General features: G+C 42.6%; 1 protein-coding gene across 2 annotated transcripts in view; it reads right to left on the bottom strand.

The window, feature by feature from the left end:
- SLC49A3 (solute carrier family 49 member 3) overlaps positions 1-18940 on the bottom strand; it is a 60466-nt gene that overhangs the window by 23552 nt on the left and 17974 nt on the right. For both annotated transcript variants that reach the window (XM_043971235.1, XM_043971237.1), the window contains exons 4-6: positions 9732-9808; positions 8531-8668; positions 6699-6815 (exon numbers count right to left, since the gene is read on the bottom strand). In XM_043971235.1, coding sequence (XP_043827170.1) covers positions 6699-6815; positions 8531-8668; positions 9732-9808 — 332 coding nt within the window. The remainder of the gene's footprint in view (positions 1-6698; positions 6816-8530; positions 8669-9731; positions 9809-18940) is intronic.

The raw sequence follows: 18940 nt of genomic DNA, 5'->3' as shown, positions 1-18940 counted from the left end.
CCCACACTTCATCTCCCTGGACTTTTCACAAATTTTTTTTATCCAGGATCAAGGATGTGGGTACAAGGTGGGGATGGAGATTTGATTAAACCTCAGATCATCAAAATAGACATGTAAGTCCCTGACCTTCTAGGGCACAATAAAAGCCACTCCCCACCTGGCAATCAAGAAGCCAGGTAAATTCCTTCTGCAAATTGCCCTGTCAGGTGTACCTGCCCAGCCCTTGCCATTCCTGCTTCTTGCACAAGTCAATTTGATCATCTGTGGGCAGTCAAATCCCAGAGTGGCCAGTAGGAGGAGAAACAACAATGGCCTTGGGGCAACAGTGATGGTGAGGTAGCATCCACCACTTTAGACAGGACCAGGCCAATGCATAACAGCGAATGTTGCCACCCATTGTAATTGCTTAAGTGTAGATACCCTAGGCCCCATGAGTCTCTTCCCTGTACAATGAGCTGGTAGGGGTGGTTTCTTTGTTTCAGTTGTGTCCAACTTCATGACCTCACTCTTCGTGACCCCATTTGGGGTTTTCTTGGCAGAGATCTTGGAGTGATTTGCCATTTCCTTCTCCAGCTCATTTTACAGATGAGAAAACTGAGGCAAACGGGTTAAGTGACTTGCCCAGGATCACACAGCTAGTAAGTATCTGAAGCTGGATTTGAACTCAGGTCTTCCTGACTCCAGATCCAGCGCTCTATGCATTGTGCCACCTAGCTGGAAATAGTATTACATGACCTCCAAGGTTCCTTCAAATTCTTGATCTATGATCTTATTCGTAGAAGAGTCTTTACTCCAAGGATGGGGAACAATGGATTGCAGGGAAAAGCAACCTCCCCAACTGCTGCTGCTTGTGTTTCCAGGATCACCATCTCAGAAAATAGGTTTCAATAAAATAATGCCCAAGTATTTGATAGATGTTTGCCCTTATTGTAAAAGGTATTTTCTTCTTTTTTTTCCTTCTTTTTTCTATCAGTTTCTCTTGATTATAAGTGTCAATACATAGAATTGCAGATTTAGAGTTTATCTTTTTTTTTTTTTTTATTTTGGTGAGGCAATTGGGGTTAAGTGACTTGCCCAGGGTCACACAGCTAGTAAGTGTGTTAAGTGTCTGAGGCCGGATTTGAACTCAGGTCCTCCTGAATCCAGGACCGGTGCTCTATCCACTGTGCCACCTAGCCGCCCCTAGAAATTTTATAACCCATTACTTTGTTAAAAGCATTTATTAACGGGGCAGCTAGCTGTGTGACCCTGGGCAAGTCACTTAACCCTCATTGCCCTAAAAAAAAAAAGGCATTTATTAACTCCGATAATTTTTTGTTTGAGGTTTTCTGGATACACAATCGTATCATCTGCAAATAGAAGTAGTTTAACCTCTTCATGAATATTTATTCCTTTTATTTCCTTTTCATGCTTCACTGCTAAGATTTCTAAAACTATGTTCAATGGCAGTGGCAAGAGGGAAAATCCCTGTTTAATGGCTCTTTTTAATGGCAATTTCTCCATTACATATATTATTAGCTCATTCTTTCAAATATTTACTTCTCATATGGTGGAAAGACCCCACTATTCCTATTAATTTTTTTTTTTACTTAACCCAAGTGAATTCTCCAAAGGAAAACTTTCAATCAAAGACTTTCTCTGTATCTAATACATGATCATGTTGTCTTTGGGTTTTGTGATTGTTGAGATTACACTATTTTCTTGGTCTTAAACTATCCTTGGATTCCATTTATAAATAATACTTGGTCATGGTGGTATTTTTTTTTTCAAGAACTGTATATTCTACTGGTGACTTTTATTTGGTATTTTTGCATCATGTTCATTAACTATGAGGGGTACTTACAAGTTATTTTATTTTAGATTCCATGAGGGACTGTGCCTTTTATTCAATTGCATTACTATTTGCTATTTGAGGCAATTAGGAGATGCAGTAGATAGAGGACTTGGCTTGGAATCAAGGAGACTCATCTTCCTGAGTTCAAATCTGGCCTCAAACACTTACTAGCTGTGTGACCCTGGGCAAATCACTTAATCCTGTTTGCCTCAGTTTCCTCATCTGTAAAATGAGCTGGAGAAGGAAATGTCAAACCACGACAGTATCTGCCAAGAAAACCCCAAATGGGGTCACAAAGGGTCAGACACAACTGAAAAACAACTGAACAAAAAAAACAAACCCTTAGACTTCCCCTTTATCAAGATCAGGGCTTCGTGTGAGGATTAGCTTTCTCTGTACTCTCTTTTCCCTCTTTGCTGTTTTTTTTTTTTAATCTCGCTACCATACTAGACTATCCATTTCTCTGAAACACAATTCTGAACCTTCAGTGATTTGGTCTTATTTTCTTAGCAACTGCTTTATCTTGATTGCTTTAAATGTTTATCTTTTGGGGAAGAAGTCTTTTAGAATTCAAAGACTTCTTTGAAGTGGATCTATCTCTCTACAAACTTTTCAAAGGCTATTTGCTTCTCAAATATTCATCTCTTGTCATCATTGATCATGCTAGGGTTTGCTGGGTATATAATTCTGGGTTCGGGGACCATGCTTCTTATCTTTGCAAACACCATATTCCACTTTCTGCAAATCTCCCTTGTACTCCTTGAAAAGTCTGCTGGGAGCCCGATGACTGTCCTCTGATAAGTAATTTCTGCCCTTTCAGAGCCCATAAAGGGTAGCTTTCCTGTTTCTGAAGATACCTCTTTGTTCCACTTTCCACTTCCTTCCCTTCCAATGGTCTCTCTCCCTCTTCCAAGTCATCCTCCTCCATTCATCTGCCAAACTGATATTTGGAAGGGAGAGAGGTATTGTCATATCATTTGCCTTGTTAAAAATCTTCTTCTTCCTTCTAGGGTAAAACAAAACTGACTTAGCCCAGTGAATCTGGCTCAAGTCTACCTTTCCAGACATTTTATATTAATCAGTCAGTCAACTAGCATTTATTAAGTGCCTTCTCTATGCCAGGCAGGGCAGCTGGGTGGCCCAGTGGATAGAGCAACAGCCCTGGAGTTGGAAGAAATGAGTTCAAATCTGGCCTCAGACACTTACTCTAGCTGTGTGACTCTGGCAAGTCACTTAACCCTGTTTGCCTCAGTTTCCTCATCTGTAAAATGAGCTGGAGAAGGAAATGGCAAAACCACCCCAGTATCTTTGCTAAGAAAACCCCAAATGGGGTCACAGAGTCAGACATGACTGGAACAGCTCAACAACAACAAAATATGCCAGGTACTTTCCTTCATACAATCCCATCCCAACCCAACTTCCCTGAAACTGACATTGCCTAGACTCTCTCTGTGCCTTTGCAAGGGCTGTTTGTTCCCCACACTTAGAATTGACTCTTTCTTCATCTCCACTTCTCGGGATCCCTAAAGTCCTTCAAGGTTTGCATCAGGTGCCACTTCCTACAAGAAACCTTTCCTGATAGCTCACAGTCATTCCCTAGTTCCTTCTCAGTCCTTGTCATCTAATGCCTGTGTACATTCTGCATCCCGTCCACAGACCACCATTCCCAACACCACCACCACACACACTGGAATGGGAGCTTCTGGAAGGCAGAGGGTTTTTTTTTTTTATTTTGAGTTTTGAATCCCAAGCACCTTGCATATAATAGACATTTTTTTTTTTTGCAGGCAATGTGGGTTAAGTGACTTGCCTAGGGTCACACAGCTAGTAAGTGTCAAGTGTCTGAGGCTGGATTTGAACTCAGGTACTCCTGAATCCAGGGCTGGTGCTTTATCCACTGCGCCACCTAGCCGCCCCCTATAATAGACATTCAATAAATGTATGTTTTCTTGATTCCTTATGGCATATAGTGGTGCCAACCCCGTTCAATCCTTTATTTGTCTGAGGGGAGGATATTTTCTTTTAGCTGCAACTTTCTTATGTTTTCTGGTGTCATTTATAGCAAAAAATGTTTCTTCAGTTATACAGATATACTCACTGGTCATCAGACAAGTATCTCACAAGTATTCAGAATACCAACATTAAAATTAAAACTGTGACATTCGGGGCAGCTAGGTGGTGCAGTGGATAAAGCACTGGCCCTGGATTCAGGAGTACCTGAGTTCAAATCTGGCCTCAGACACTTGACACTTACTAGCTGTGTGACCCTGGGCAAGTCACTTAACCCTCATTGCCCTGCAAAAACAAAACAAAACAAACAAACAAAAAAAACCTGTGACTTTTTTTACACTCTCTGTCTCTTTTTCTAACAGTCTACCGCCATCACAAAAAAACAGAAGGGATACTGTAGTACTGAAGGTCATTTTTGTAATTTTTGTCTCCATCTCATCCTGATTCCCACCCCCCACCTCCAACTCCCACAGCATCTGCTAGGACTGTTGCAAAGCAGGAAGCTGTGGTGTAGACCTGGGACTGTTTGAGTTTATTTACATGGGTGGGCATGCTGGAGATTTCATCACCAACCTCCCATTCAAAAATAATGCAAGGGAGAGATAACTTTCTACTTTTCTGGTTTTCTTCCTATGGTCACTCACAGTATTGTAATAAAACTTGGTAAACTGAAAAAAAAATAATGCAAGGAAATTGTGGTTGACACAAAGGAAAGATAGGGGTTGGACCTATGATAGGGAGCTCCCAGATGAGGAATATTCTTCTATCTATACAAGCTGATGCCTTCTCTGCAAAGTATAACTTCACGAGGCATAACATCATGTCTTGGGTACTTAGAAGTGGTTAATAAATATTTGTTGAACTACATGAAATCTGAACACAATGGAGCGTAATCCTAGTCTGACCATGACTCAGGGTGGCATGTGTACAAACTGAAGTCTGTCTTCCTAGCTCTCTTAGGCATCTTTACACTCTCTACTTTGTATTAGTCAAGTCAGTCTATATCCCATATCCTTTTTCCCACCCCCACTAGACTGGGAACTCCTGGAACCAGATTTTATAAGACTCTGCAAACAGTAGGTGCTAATTAAATATTTGTTGAATTGAACTGAATCCTACAAAGTCCAAGTGACTCTGAAAGAGGCATGGAGGATGCAAGATGGACCTACCATCCAAGGCAGTTCTATGCCGTGGACAGAATATTGGACTGTGGGTACCAGGATTGGCTAAGAGGACACAAGTCAACATGTCCAAATAAAAGCTCATTAGCTTTCCCCCCAAACTCTCACCTCTTCTGAACTTCCCTTTTACTGTCTAGAGCATCGCCATCCTTTCTCTTGCTCACCGCACATCACTTGCCTTATGTTGTTATTTCTTTCTCTACACATCTCCCATATATACCCTTTCCTCCAGTCCCACAGCCACCACCAGGGTGCATCCCTTCTTACATCTCCCATGGATTGTTTTTTGTTTTTGTTTTTGTTTTTTTGGTGAGGCAATTGGGGTTAAGTGACTTGCCCAGGGTCACACAGCTAGTAAGTGTCAAGTGTCTGAGGCTGGATTTGAACTCAGGTCCTCCTGAATCCAGGGCCACCTAGCTGCCCCTCCCATGGATTGTTACAATCGCCTCCTAACTGGTATCTCAACCGTAAGCCTCTCCCCACCCCAATTCATTCTCCATTCAACACCCAAACAGATTTTCCTAAAACATAATTCTGATCATATTAACCCTCCCAAAGCCACCCACACTTGATAAACTCCAAAGGCTCCCTGTTTCCTCCAGGAGCAAATAGAACATCCCTTTTCATCATTTAAAGCTCTTCCCCATCTGGCCCCTTCCTAACTTTTTCAAGTCTGGCGCTTTCCTCCCTTCCATGCACACTATGTATGATCCAGTATCGCTGGCCTCCTTGTTTTTGCAACAACACACTCATTTCCTATCTCTATGCCTTTGTGGTGGCTATTCTTCATGTCTGGGATGCTCTCCCTTCCTAATCTCCAACTCTAAGAATCCCTGGCTTTCTTAAAGATTCAGTTCAAGTGCCACATCCTTGAAGAGGCTTTTCCTGGTCCTCCTCTGCTCCCCAAACCCCAACTTGCTAGTGCCTTCCCCTCAGAGATTACCTACCATCCAATCTCTATGTATCTTGTATATTCTGACTTCTATATGTAGTCTCCCCCACTTAGAATGTAAACTTCTTGAAGAAAAGGGACTGTTTTTGCTTTTTATTTGTATCCCTACGACTTAGAACAGATCCTGGTACTTAGCCTAATACACGTTTGTTGATTCACCCATTGCTCTGAGTCCCCATTTTCCCATCTGAGAAATGAGAGGAGATTCAAAAACAACAATCCAATTGACACCAGTCATTAGTGGTCTCTCATGTCCTAGATAACACAAAAAAAGTGAATTTGACAGCCTGCCTTCAAGAAGTTTACAGTTTAATAAATCAACTAAATACGCCCAATAATAGAATAAAATAGGGTAAGGCTCCATGTGATCTCTGTATATAACAACAACAAATAAAAGTACCCTGAGAAAATTTGAGGAGAGGGAGGAGGGAGGTCTCTTTGAGTTCTAAGGCCCATTGTTTCCCATTCAGCTGCTCTCCATGATCTCCAGAAATTCATCATTCTGCAAGATGATGTCAACTCTGAAACTTACACCTCCTTAGTACTCCTTGTCCCTGAGGCTCCTGCCTCCTGATTGGAGAGGGTGGAGAATGGGTATCATACTCCTCCCAGATCCCCATTTAAGGAGGGCACCCAAGGCAGCAGCCCCCTCATCATTTTCCACCCAGTTTCACCAGGTTCATCCTCCCACCCCTCCCCATACTTCTCATCCCCTACTCACATTGGAATAGCCTTTCACGCAGAGGATCTGCTCCAGCAGGGCAGAGAAGGCAGAGAAGGCACCAATGCCACCTCCAAAGCACAGGGCCAGAATGGCATATGCTTTGTTCCGAAGGAGCTGGAGAAGAATACCAAGAGGCAGGTGAGGCCTAAAATCAGTGACTAAGGCACCACCATGAGGGCTCTGTCCTAATACTCTGCTCCTAGAAACATCTCTGACCAGCAACTGAGCAGCCCAAAGTTGGACAACATGCCATTGGTGATTTATATACAATTCATGACACATGCAAGTATCACAGTATGTATGGCTTTTCCAAACACATGCAGCCTATACAAAAAAGACTTCATGGGATATGTTATATGTAACATGCAAAACCAGGAGAATTCCTAATGATCCATGATATGTGATATATGACATGAAAGCTACATGATTAATATATCTCATAGTTCTCATATGGAACATGTGACATGACAAAATCCTCACCTGCTTCCTGGCTTAAGGATGATGGGTAGAGAGGGATGGAACTAGGTATGACTTCTTTTTTTGGGGGGGGGGGGCTGGGCAATTGGGGTTAAGTGACTTGCCCTGGGTCACACAGCTAGTAAATGTTAAGTGTCTGAGGCAGGATTTGAACTCAGGTCCTCCTGAATCCAGGGCCAGTGCTCTGTCCACTGCGCTACCTAGCTGCCCCTAGGTATGACTTCTAATTGGGGACCATACATTCCCCCAACTTCCCTTTTGGGTTTCTAGGAACATTTCTAGTCACTTCTCACAGGTTCTTTTTTTGTTTGTTTGTTTTTGTGAGGCAATTGGACTTAAGTGACTTGCCCAGAGTCACACAGCTAGTAAGTGTTAAGTGTCTGAGGCAGGATTTGAACTCAGGTCCTCCTGAATCCAGGGCCGGTGCTCTATTCACTGCGCCACCTAGCTGCCCCACTTCTCACAGGTTCTTAACCCAGGTCCATGTAGATTTCTGAGGGGTCCTTGAAGTTGGATGAAACAACAAATTACATATTTATTTTGATTAATCTCTGAAATTTATCATTTCTTTCAGTTATGAGTGTAGGCCATAATATGTAGGGGTCCATAGGCTTCATCAGACTATTCAAAGGGACCATGATACAAAAAAGGTTAAGGACCTCTACATTAGCCCAATCCCCTCACGTCAAAGATGAGTGAGTTCAGGTATTACTTTGCTAGGGTCACACTAAAAGAACGAGTGGTAGTTTAGGTGTCAGGCTTTGTCCTTACCCACAGGTCAACTCTTAGGTGACTAGTGTCCACCCATTCCAAGAACCCAGGGCTGACCAGCGAGATATGTGAAATCAAAACCAATTCATTTTTGTACTTGCCAAGCTCTTGTTGAATTCTCTGTAGAGGGAAGCCTGAATCATTGGTAAGGTAGTGTAAGGAAGATTTTTCTCTGCTCTGTTAATGACCTATACTCTGTCATAAATTAATAGACAGGCTCTTTCCATGCAGCCTTTCCTGATTGCTCCAGCATGCGTTGATATTTTCCTACCCTGAATTCCTACTACAGAACTAGAAACTCCAGCCTTGGATCCTATACTCTTCTCTAATGAACAATTTGGTAGAAATTTTCTCTCCCCTACAGGCTATATGTTCCCCTGATGTCAAGACTGACCCTTTGGTATCTCCCTGTCCCCCAACAAGGGCCAACATGACTTGGCCTGGATAAAGTAAGTATGACTGATAGCCAACCAAGGGTTTGGGGATTCTCCCTGAATTGTGCATTCCTGACTTAGGCCAAGGAAAAATGACCAGGGTTCCAGTTCTGGGACCCCGGTATGTCTGCCTGAAGAGGTACTTACAATCCACATCCCTGAAAGAAAAGGCTCTGAGGTAGAGGTGGCAGCTCCCAAGGATGGAGGGGTTGGAGGGACACTTTCCCAAATGCAGGCACTGGAGAGGAAGCAGGCAAGACCCGCTGGGATGATATAGAATCCAATCTGATAAAAGACACACAGATAAATGGACACGTATGTATGCATGGAGAGATCCAGACATACAGAGGTCATGGTCACTCAGCCAACTAGCATTTTATTAAGTGCCTACTATGTGTCAGGCACTATGTTAAGGATACAAAGAAAGACAAAAAAACAATCTTTGTTCTCTAGGAGCTCGGAGTCTAATGGGAGAGACAAAGAATAACTATGTATAAACAAGATATAAATCGGATACATTGTGGGTAATCTCAGAGGGAAATTTGGAAGATTTGAAAGAAGCAAAGGAATCTAGGAGACAGAGATGGGCAGGGAAAATGTTCCTGGCATGGTGGACAGCCACTAGAAACAGTTCAGACTTGGGAGATGGAATAGCAAGGAGGTGGGTGTTACTGGATGACAGAGTCCATGAAGGGAAGTAAGGGCTAAGAACACTAGAAAGATAGGCAGGTTCTAGGTTATGAAGGGCTTTGAAAGTCAAACAAAGGATTTTCTGATTTGATCCTATAAATAATGGGGAACCATTGGAGTTTATTGAATGGGGAGAGAAGGGAGATGATATGATCAGACCTATGTTTTAGGAAGCTCAATCTGATAGCCGAGTGGAGGATGGATTGAAGTGAGGAGAAACTTGTGGCCCAGAGACCCACCTGCAGGCTACTGATGGCCTGCACCAAGATGGTGGCAGTGTCAGAGAAGAGACAGGGGAGTTGAGGGAGATGTTGTGAAGTTAAAACTGACAGGCCTTGGCAACATATTTGATATGGAGGCTGAGAGAGAGTGGGAGGAGTAGAGGATGGCATCAAAGGTGTGAACCTGAGTTGAATGATTGAGAGGATGGTGGTACCCTGGATGGTAATTAGAAAGTTGGGAAGAGGGGAGGGTTGGGAAGTTGGGGTGAATAATGAGTTCTGTTTGGGGCCTGTTGACTTTAAGATGTCTGTGAGAGATCCAGTCCAAGTTGTCTACAATACACTTGGACATGTGAGACTAGAGGTCAGGAGAAGGTTAGGGCTGGATCTAAGCCATCATGAATTTGAGAAGTGAAGGCAGAGGTGCTGTGGCTTACCATTAGTGGAATATCTTCCTCTTTTTTCACAAGCGCAGGAGACACCATATTAGCCAGAAGGACGCCCAGAGGGTTTGCTGGATTAAATACAAAATCGGGTGGGGTTGGGGGGCAGTTAGTGTTCTGTTTGGGCCTCACATGCACTTATCCAAGAAACCTGAAATACCCCATCAAGTCATGCTAATTCCCCATGACATTTCCCTCAATTCAACCCCACCCTTGTGTCCAGTCCTGTGGCTCCTACACCAAACTAGGCAGTGCTAGCAGAAGAGGACAACCCAGGCCCTCCCTCAAGATTCCCAGACTAGGAGACAGAAGAGGGATAGACCTGAGCCCTGCCCTAAGGGGATTCAGAGTAGGGAGGAATAGGATTTAAACTCAAAGAAATGTTCAAAAACACGCAAAACTGTATGCCTGGGTTCTACCTGCTTCACAACCTCTCCTGGTGGTTAATGTGCCCATTTTACAGGGAGTCCCCCTAAAGTTATAGCCAGTTGTCCATGGCCCTCAGAGAATCAACTGATTGGTGACAGTCCCCAAAACCCCACCCTTGCTAGGGCCCCAGATGCTGGAGTTCTCAGCCAGGAAGCTTTGGAGTAGATCGCTAGGGATCCAAGAGGGCAAAGCAGAGCTAAAACTCAGCTCTCCAGATTCCTGGATGGTAGCCCAAGGGGCAATGCCACTGCTGAAGGAAGAAAGAAATCAGTCAAGAAAGAATGGACCCAAAAGGAGCTAGTTTGGTGCCTGTGTAAACTCCGAAGTACAAATCTGAATCATCTCCTCATAACTTCCAGGCATGTCAGGCCCATGAGCAATCTTCGGACAGAAAAGATAGATATTCTATACATTGTCACACGTATATGCATATGTCCCCCTTCCAAGCACTAACCTAGGTATGCACAACCAAACAACTGATACCTCTAGGCAAATTTGTCAAATGTCATCCATTCAGCCTTACCTGCTCTCTTGAGCCCCACTCCCTCAGCTCCTACTTATTAAATATTTCTTTTCATTTCTTTTTTTTTTTCAGGGCAATGAGGGTTAAGTGACTTGCCCAAGGTCACACATCTAGTAAGTGTCAAATGTCTGAGGCTGGATTTGAACTCAGGTCCTCCTGAATTCAGGGTCAGTGCTTTATCCATACTTATTAAGTATTTCAAAGTGGATGTCCCATAGACACCTCAGACTCAATACATCCAAAACAGAATTCCTTCCCCTTCTCTACAAATCCACCCCTTTCTGTTCAAGGCACCACAATCTTTCCAGTGTCCCAGGACCACCCCCTCGGAGCTGTCTTAGCCTCCTCACTCTCCCTCGCCCCACATATCTATTCAATGGTCAAACCTTGTTTCTCCCTCCACAAAGTCTCTCCCCGCCCCCTTCTCTGCATTCCCATAGTCACTAACTGATGGCCTACTAACTGATCTCAAAGCCTCAAGCTTTTCCCTTCTCCAATACATCCTCCACAAGCTTCCCAGGCGATTGTTCCTAAGCACAGGTGAAAAGGGCCAGGACGCTGGTAGAACTGGGGAGGTGTGAGTTAATGCCTCTCCCTCCCTTCCTCCCCCAACCCCAGCTAGGACTGTTTCAAGCGAGAAAGTTGGAGTGTGGAGCTGGGAGGGTTAGGATTAACTTTGCTCCCAGGTGGATTGATCTGGGACTCAGCTGTGGCCAGAAGACTAACAAGCCCATTTTAGGGCTCTAACAGGGAGTCCCTGAGACTCCAGGGAATGCTCCTGTCGGCTTTTATGTGTTCTCATCCTTTGAACTGCCTTTACATGAGTGCACTGACATAGATGTTGAGTAAAGGATTTTCTTTTTTTAACCTTTGGGTTCTGAGTTGAAGGGAATACAGAATACTGACTTGTAGGTCAGGACCAACCATGGCCCACTCTGATTGGATAAACTCCAGTGGCTTCCTGTTGCCCTTTGGAGGAAAATATAAACTCATCTGTCTGGCATTTAAAGCCCTCCCCAAACTAGCCACAACCTACTTTCCTTCCATCTTCCTTCACTCCATCTTCCATCTCTGTGTCTTTGTACTGGATATCCCCCATGCCTAGAAGGCACTCCCTGCTCCCCTCTACTATGGACTGAACTCTCATTTGTCTGTCCATTAAGCCCATGGACCAACCGAGCATGCTTAGAACCCTTCCTCCACTATAGCATCCTTCGAGTGGACAGAGCCTTGCTAAGAGCACACTCCCCTTCAGGGCTAAGCCCTTCACTCTGCAGAAATGATGTTCTGCTCCCTTAACCAGCTGCTGTTCTTAATAAGTCACAACTTTCTCTCTAGGTATCTATGGATCAAATTCACATACAGTGAACTTCCAAATTCCATTATACAGTCCAATATCAGTCTCTCTACTTTATCCAATTGTTCTAAATTAGTTCCTGTGGAAGAAAAATAGAAACCCTAATCATTTTTGCAACATCTTAGTGGACTAACCCCCCACCCCCAATAGTAGAAGGTCCCTCGCCCCTACTGAAAAAAAAAATAATAAAGTATAGCAAACTATGCAAAGACAATAAAACAGATAAGTCTCATCCGCTGTGGTAACAACTACGTGTTGTCCTTGGATAAGTTGGCAGTAATTTTGTCTACAAGGACTGCTTTCACAATTGCAAAAATATTTGGTCATTTCCCCTTGGAAGGAAGGAAGGAAAGAAGCATTTAAAATTAAGTTCTTGGGGGCAGCTAAGTGGCACTGTGGATGGGGCTCCGGCCCTGGATTCAGGGGGACCTGAGTTCAAATCCAGCCTCAGCCACTTGATACTTACTAGTTGTGTGACCCTAAGCAGGTCACTTAACCCTCATTGCTCCACAAAAAGAAAAAAAAAATAAGTTCTTACTATGTGTCAGGCATCATTCTAAATTGTTTACAAATATTATCTCATTTAATCTTCAGCAACCCTAGGAGGTAGGTGCTATTATTAGCCTCATTTTACAGTTGAAGAAACTGAGGCAAACAGAGGTTAAGTGACTTGCCCAGGGTCACACAGTTAAATAATTGTCTGTGGCTGAATTTGAACTAAGATTTTCTTGACTCCAGGCTCAGCACTCTATCTACTGTGCCATCCACATGCCCCTAAAGCAATAAATTTTTTTCCAAAGATTGCAAATATATACATGAACTTTTTTCTTTTTCCCCCCATTAGAAGCCAACAAATATGTTGAAGGCAAAAAGGCCCCTGTTTTTGTGTCAATGGAACAAGAAGACATGATTTTCTTGCTGTTGGTTCTCCTCCCATTGGATCACTAGGAATTACCCTGGCTGGGTCCAATTCGGCAGCCTGGAGCCAGCCTGAGCCTCTCTGAACTAAGGCAGACTGGTTCTCTTAGGACAGACATACAGTCCTCCACCCAGTCCATACAGGAAGCTTTCCCAGCTTTGTAAGGCCCACAAGAACTCTATGCTCCACTAACATAGTGCTCTGATCTGAACTCTGTAATAAGGCACTGAAGAGGGAGTCTAGCCTGGGCATATATTTATACACAGACAGAATAAAACATTCACAAACCATGATGTCTAGATGTACCTGCATATAGGTACACACATACATCATGGCATCACATACACATGTCACGGCATGTGTGTGCATGCATGTATATACATACATATACACAAATATACAAACTTACATGTACCCCCAGAGGCATGCACATAGACATGGAATAGGAAGCAATCTTACATGTAGTCAGTACACAGGGAGTAGCAGTCTATGAAAGGAGGCCACCCCCAGAGGTAGAAGATGAGGTCTGCAGATGTCAGCTCAGGAGTCTGAACTATAAATAATAAAAAAATGGGTGAATTTTGTCAGTAGGAGGTCCCCCAAAAGGGAGTGAACCTGGGATCTCCCCCAGGTCTTATCGGTGGGACCTGCTTTTGGAAAGAAGCCCCAAATGCATTAGAACAACAAGCAAGACTCAGAGGAAGTCAGTGTTAGATACTTATTAAGCCTCTGCCAGGTTCTGGGAAAGACAAACTTTAGCTAAGATACAGTTCCTGCTGTCAAGGAGTTTAAAGTCTAATAGGAAGATAAGACACAAAACCACATAACTATAATGTACAACATAATGGAAAAATGGCATTAAAGTGATGAATGCAGGGAAGCCTGAGAAGATTTACGTGAACTGATCTAAGAAAAAATCGCCACAGCTACTACAATCATGTCAAAAGGGCAAACAGATAACATCGACCAAAACTGAATGCTGTAAAATTATAATGACCAAATTTGGCCCCAAAGAAGAGATATGAGAAGGTATCTTCCCCCTGACCCCCATTCTTGGCAGAAGTGAGAGGGTGTGGGGCAGCTAGATGGCGCAGTGGATAGAGCACCGGCTCTGGAGTCAGGAGTACCTGAGTTCAAATCCGGCCTCAGACACTTAACACTTACTGGCTGTGTGACCCTGGGCAAGTCACTTAACCCCAATTGCCTAACCAAAAAAAAAAAAAAAAAAAAAAAGAAGTGAGAGGGTGAGGGTGTGGAATACTGCATATAATGTCAGACTTTTCCCAATATGTTGGTTAGTTTTGCTGAACTGTTTTTTTCTTTCTTTCTCTTTTTTCTTCTTTGTTATACAGGATAGTTCTCTGAGAGAGAGAAGGGGGGGGGATATATTAGGGTAAAATGGGTAAATAAATGTAAAAACAAAGGTAAAAATGTAAAAAAAAAATGGAAATAACAAAGTGCTCTAACAAAATAAAGCTTAAATAAACACTTTATGAAGTCCAAAGGGTAAGGCATTTGGATCATAAAATTTAGGAATGGAAAGAACCTCACAAGTCATCTCATCCAGGATTTCTTCACTTTTTTTGTCACAGACCCCTTGCACAATTTGGTGAAGCCTAGAGACCCATCTCAGAATAATCTTTTTAGATGCATAAAATAAACTACATAGGAGTACAAAGAAAACAAATTATATTGAAATAGTTATCAAATTTTTTTTAAAGTTCATGTGCTCCAGGTTAGGGTCAGGTACTAATCTAGTCCAATGACCACATTTTATAGACCTTCAGCTAAGAAGTAAAGTGTCTTGTCTGAAGTCATACAGGCAGTAAAAAAGCAGAGCCAGGACTTCACTTTGAATCTTTTCACTTTTTCTTTTTCTTTATTTCTTTTTCTTTTTTTTAAGATTGAATTTCCCTATCTTGTCCAAGTGGACATAGAATGCCAATCTAGAGCCTGATCTCACTACTCATCTTGATGTAGGAGGCAAAAAGGGGTTAATAGAAAAACCTAAGGTCCAAGCTCTAATTCATATATTAGCTCTAAAAGGGATTCAGACCCTACTTAATGGATAACCTACAAGTCAGGATGCTAGGTCTCATACCCACAGTAATCAGTAGTGTGGTAAAAATTATTTGTGATAAAGATTAATATTGCAAGTTTTAGCTGAATCATTTGGGAGTGGCCACACCTGGCCCAAAGGAGAACTCTCAATGAGCAGCTTTTGAAGAACCGCCCCTTTTGGGGGAGGAAAGATTGAACGCGACCTGAAGGGCACTTCCAGGAGGCTGGATGCACTCTCTCTGGCGGTTGACTGAGGTCAGAGTGGCCGTGTGCTGGTTCTTGGTCTGGTGGGCTGTTCAGGCTTGGGTGAAGTACTTACGGAAAACCCTAAATTCCTTTGAACCAGCTTAGGCTAAGTTTAGAGTTAAGAGATCTATCTCCATTTCTATTTTCCTATTTCCTTATCTTTGATTTTTATTAGTTTTGCCTTTGTTGTTTAATAGATTCCCAAGTAATAAAATCTGATCCTTTTGTGAACTAAAGCTTAGAGGCTCCTTTCTTATTGGCCTGGGAGAAATATCTAAAAAGAATAGTTCAGAGGGGAGATTAAACCTAAAAAAAGGTCCCTCATATTTCCGGGACCCCAAATAATGTTCAGTATATCTCATTTTGGCCCTCACAGTACCCCTAATGGGAACAGAGGGAGGAAGGCCATGAAGACCTTAAATAAAATGACAGGCTATAGAAACTCAAACTAGGAATAAATGAAAAATGAAGATGTTTTTAAACTAGCCATGGGAATCAGAAATAGACATGCGCAGAAAAGGCCAAATTTGTCCCCAGATTCACCTTATGAGTAAACCCCCAAAATTCACACCTCCACAGAAAAAGGTGGGGGGGGTGTTGGCTTAGGACCCCAGGAACTCCAAATTAGGATAAGCCCTCCCCTGTACCTCCCAAAAGTGGAGATTATTATAATGACACTGATAATCAATTTATCTATACTATAAATATAACTGTCTTTTCTTTCACTATTTAAGAGATACCTTTCCACTTTTCGGATTCTCTCCCTGTGGTCACTCACAGTATTGCAATAAAACTTGGGAAACTGAGTCACTGAGTCTTGTAATTCTTTTGGGACCACTCATGATCAATTTGACCTTTAATCCCAGTCCATATCAATCTGTTTTTGACCTGGCCTGGTTCGAAGCCCCTCCTCTCCTCACCTAGGAAGGCTCATTCTATTAATGCTGAACTTAATGTTAATCTGATAGTCATAACCCCCTGCAACTCAGAACTCCCGTGCTCAAAAGATCCGCCATCTTTAGTTTCCCAGGTAGCTAGGATGACAGATGTGCACCACCAGGACCAAGAGTCTAATGACTTTGTTATTTAACACTTTCCATTATACCACAGAGTAACAAAGCTCATGACTATATCTCTTCAAAGGCCAATTTCTACTGTGACCTGTAAAGGCTGGTTTGTTCTCACTGCCTAATGAAAACTGAAAATATGAACAGGCTCCTGACCAGAGATTTCTGCTTTCCTATAAAAAAGGTAGAGAAGATGAATGCCCCCCCCAAAAAAGATGAATGAGCAGTGGACTTTGCTTAGTTCTTATCTTCCTTGACCTCTCTGGAATATTTGATATTATTAACATTCTCTACTGTGAGACCCTCTCTCCTCCCTTGTCTTCACCAACACCATAGTCTCCTTGTTTTTCTCTCAAACCATTCCTTTTCTAATTCATTCTTTGGCTCCTCACCCTCTTCCTACCCCCCAAACATAGGCTTTCTTCAGGTTCTACCTTTGAAATGCATCTCTATATCTCTACTATCTCCTTTTGCAAACCAATTTACTTCCCCTCCCAACTCTATGCTATTGACTTCCAAATCTATCTATTCTGCCCTCCTTTCCCCCTCCAGACCTACAGCTGGTACTCTAAATATCTCCAGCACGTCAAACTTGACATGTCCAAATCCAGGCTTTCTCCCGGAACCTGCCATCCCTTCTGACTTTACTATTTCTTTCCATGGTTCCTCCCATTCAAGGAGTCTTGTATGTTCAGAATCACAGCACGATCCTTATGCACACATCTTAGTGACCCTTTTGGATTGTAACATTAATCAACTTTGCGTCTCCTTCAGCACCCAAGACAATGACCTTCTTATAAATAAGCATGAGATAAATGTGTTGAATAAATGAATGAACCAGTTGTTTTCTCCCTTAGATTACACTTCTATTCTGATCATATCTTTCTTACTAGATTGTAAAATGCCTTAGAGCAGCAATCATGTCTTATTCAACTGAGTCCCTTAAAAAGTAGCCCATTCCAAGGTCCTGCACATAGTAGGTATCCAGTAATTCAACCCAAATCAACAAATATCTATTGAGTGCCTACTACATGTGAAGCCCTGTGCAGGCTCTGAGCAGGAGACAGCTAGAAATATGATTCAAACCCTGTCTGGGAGGGGAGAGAAGACACATGTACAAATGACTACACAGCAGAACAGCATAAGTACCAGATATGGAGAATTATAGGTGTTCAGGGCAGGGAGAGATTAGATGCTCTGCATCTTCTGGCTTTGGAATTAGAGGACCCGGGTTTGAATTCTGACATTTACAACTTGTGTCACCTTGGGCCAGTCCCTTCACCTCCCTAGGACTCTGGTTTCCTTATTTATAAATTGAGGGTCTTTCCCAGTTGTAGAGATATCATCCAACTTCAAGGAGAAGGTGACATTTAAGCTGGATCTTGAAGGACAGGTGAAATTTTGACCTGTGGTGAGAGTAGGAAGGCATACAATGAAAAGGTTTTTATATAATAACAGTGATGGCGGAGGCTAAAAGGATTAACAGATAACCTATCAACTGTAGCTAAAAAGGGTTAGCAGATAACCTAAGACTTGAGTTATCAATAGTGGCTAAAAGAGTTAACAGAGAGACTAAGGTTTGAGTTTTTATCGACTGTAACTAGAGGGTTACTATCAACCAACACCATCAACAGAAGCTTAGGGAAGGTAACCAGGGACCGTTAACCATTAATAGCCATTAATATTCCTAGATGACAGGACACCTAGAAACCAGATCTTAAAGTAAAGAGATATCACAAACACAGAGACCCTCTGGGTCTGACAACTTTAAGCATGTCTTTATGAACATGAGCAGAAGGACCAAGATGTGTCCTTAGGTTCACCTCATGACGTTTAAACCCCCAAAACATACCCCTAGTGAGAAAGGTACCCACCTTGGAGGCCATCTTAGGACCCCAAGAAGCCCAAAATAGGATATGAACCTCCCTGAGGAGGAGATTAAGATAATGAAAAGATAACCTACTTTTCTTGCTATAAATATAACCATTTTTCCTCTCCCTATGCGAGACACCTTTCTCCTTGGGGTGCTTCTCCCTGTGGCCACCAGTATTCTAATAAAACTTAGGAAACTGAATCACTGAGGCTTGTCATTCTTTTGGGGACACCTCACGGTCCGTTTGATCAATTAAATCCATTGCTGCTATCACAGCTACATCAATAGCAAGCCTGTAAAGACAAAAAGGTTTGGTTTAAAAAAAAAAAAAAACATGAATTCTGGTCAAGCTAATGACCAGCCACAATTCCAGAGAACTTAAGATGAAGCATGCTCCCCACCTCCTGTTAGACTGAGTCATTTGGTGGCTGCAGGGGTTTTGCCTAATTTGGCCCATGTGTCGATTTGTTTTGCCTGACTTGTTGTATTTGTTTTTCTTGTTTTCTTACTTGAGGGTGGAGTGAAGGAAATGAATGGGAGAGAAATAATGCAGATCTGAACATTTTAAAAAATTAATAAGAGCAGTGGATAGAGCACTGGCCCTGGAGTCAGGAGGACCTGAGTTCAAATCTGACCTCAGCCGCTTAACACTTATTAGCTGTGTGACCCTGGACAAGTCACTTAACTCCAATTGCCTCACAAAAAAAAAAATAAATAATGAGCTAAAA

Source organism: Dromiciops gliroides, chromosome 6 (genome assembly GCF_019393635.1).
Source record: "Dromiciops gliroides isolate mDroGli1 chromosome 6, mDroGli1.pri, whole genome shotgun sequence".
Taxonomy (NCBI): Eukaryota; Metazoa; Chordata; class Mammalia; order Microbiotheria; family Microbiotheriidae; genus Dromiciops; species Dromiciops gliroides.
This window is presented reverse-complemented; position numbering and strand designations above follow the sequence as displayed.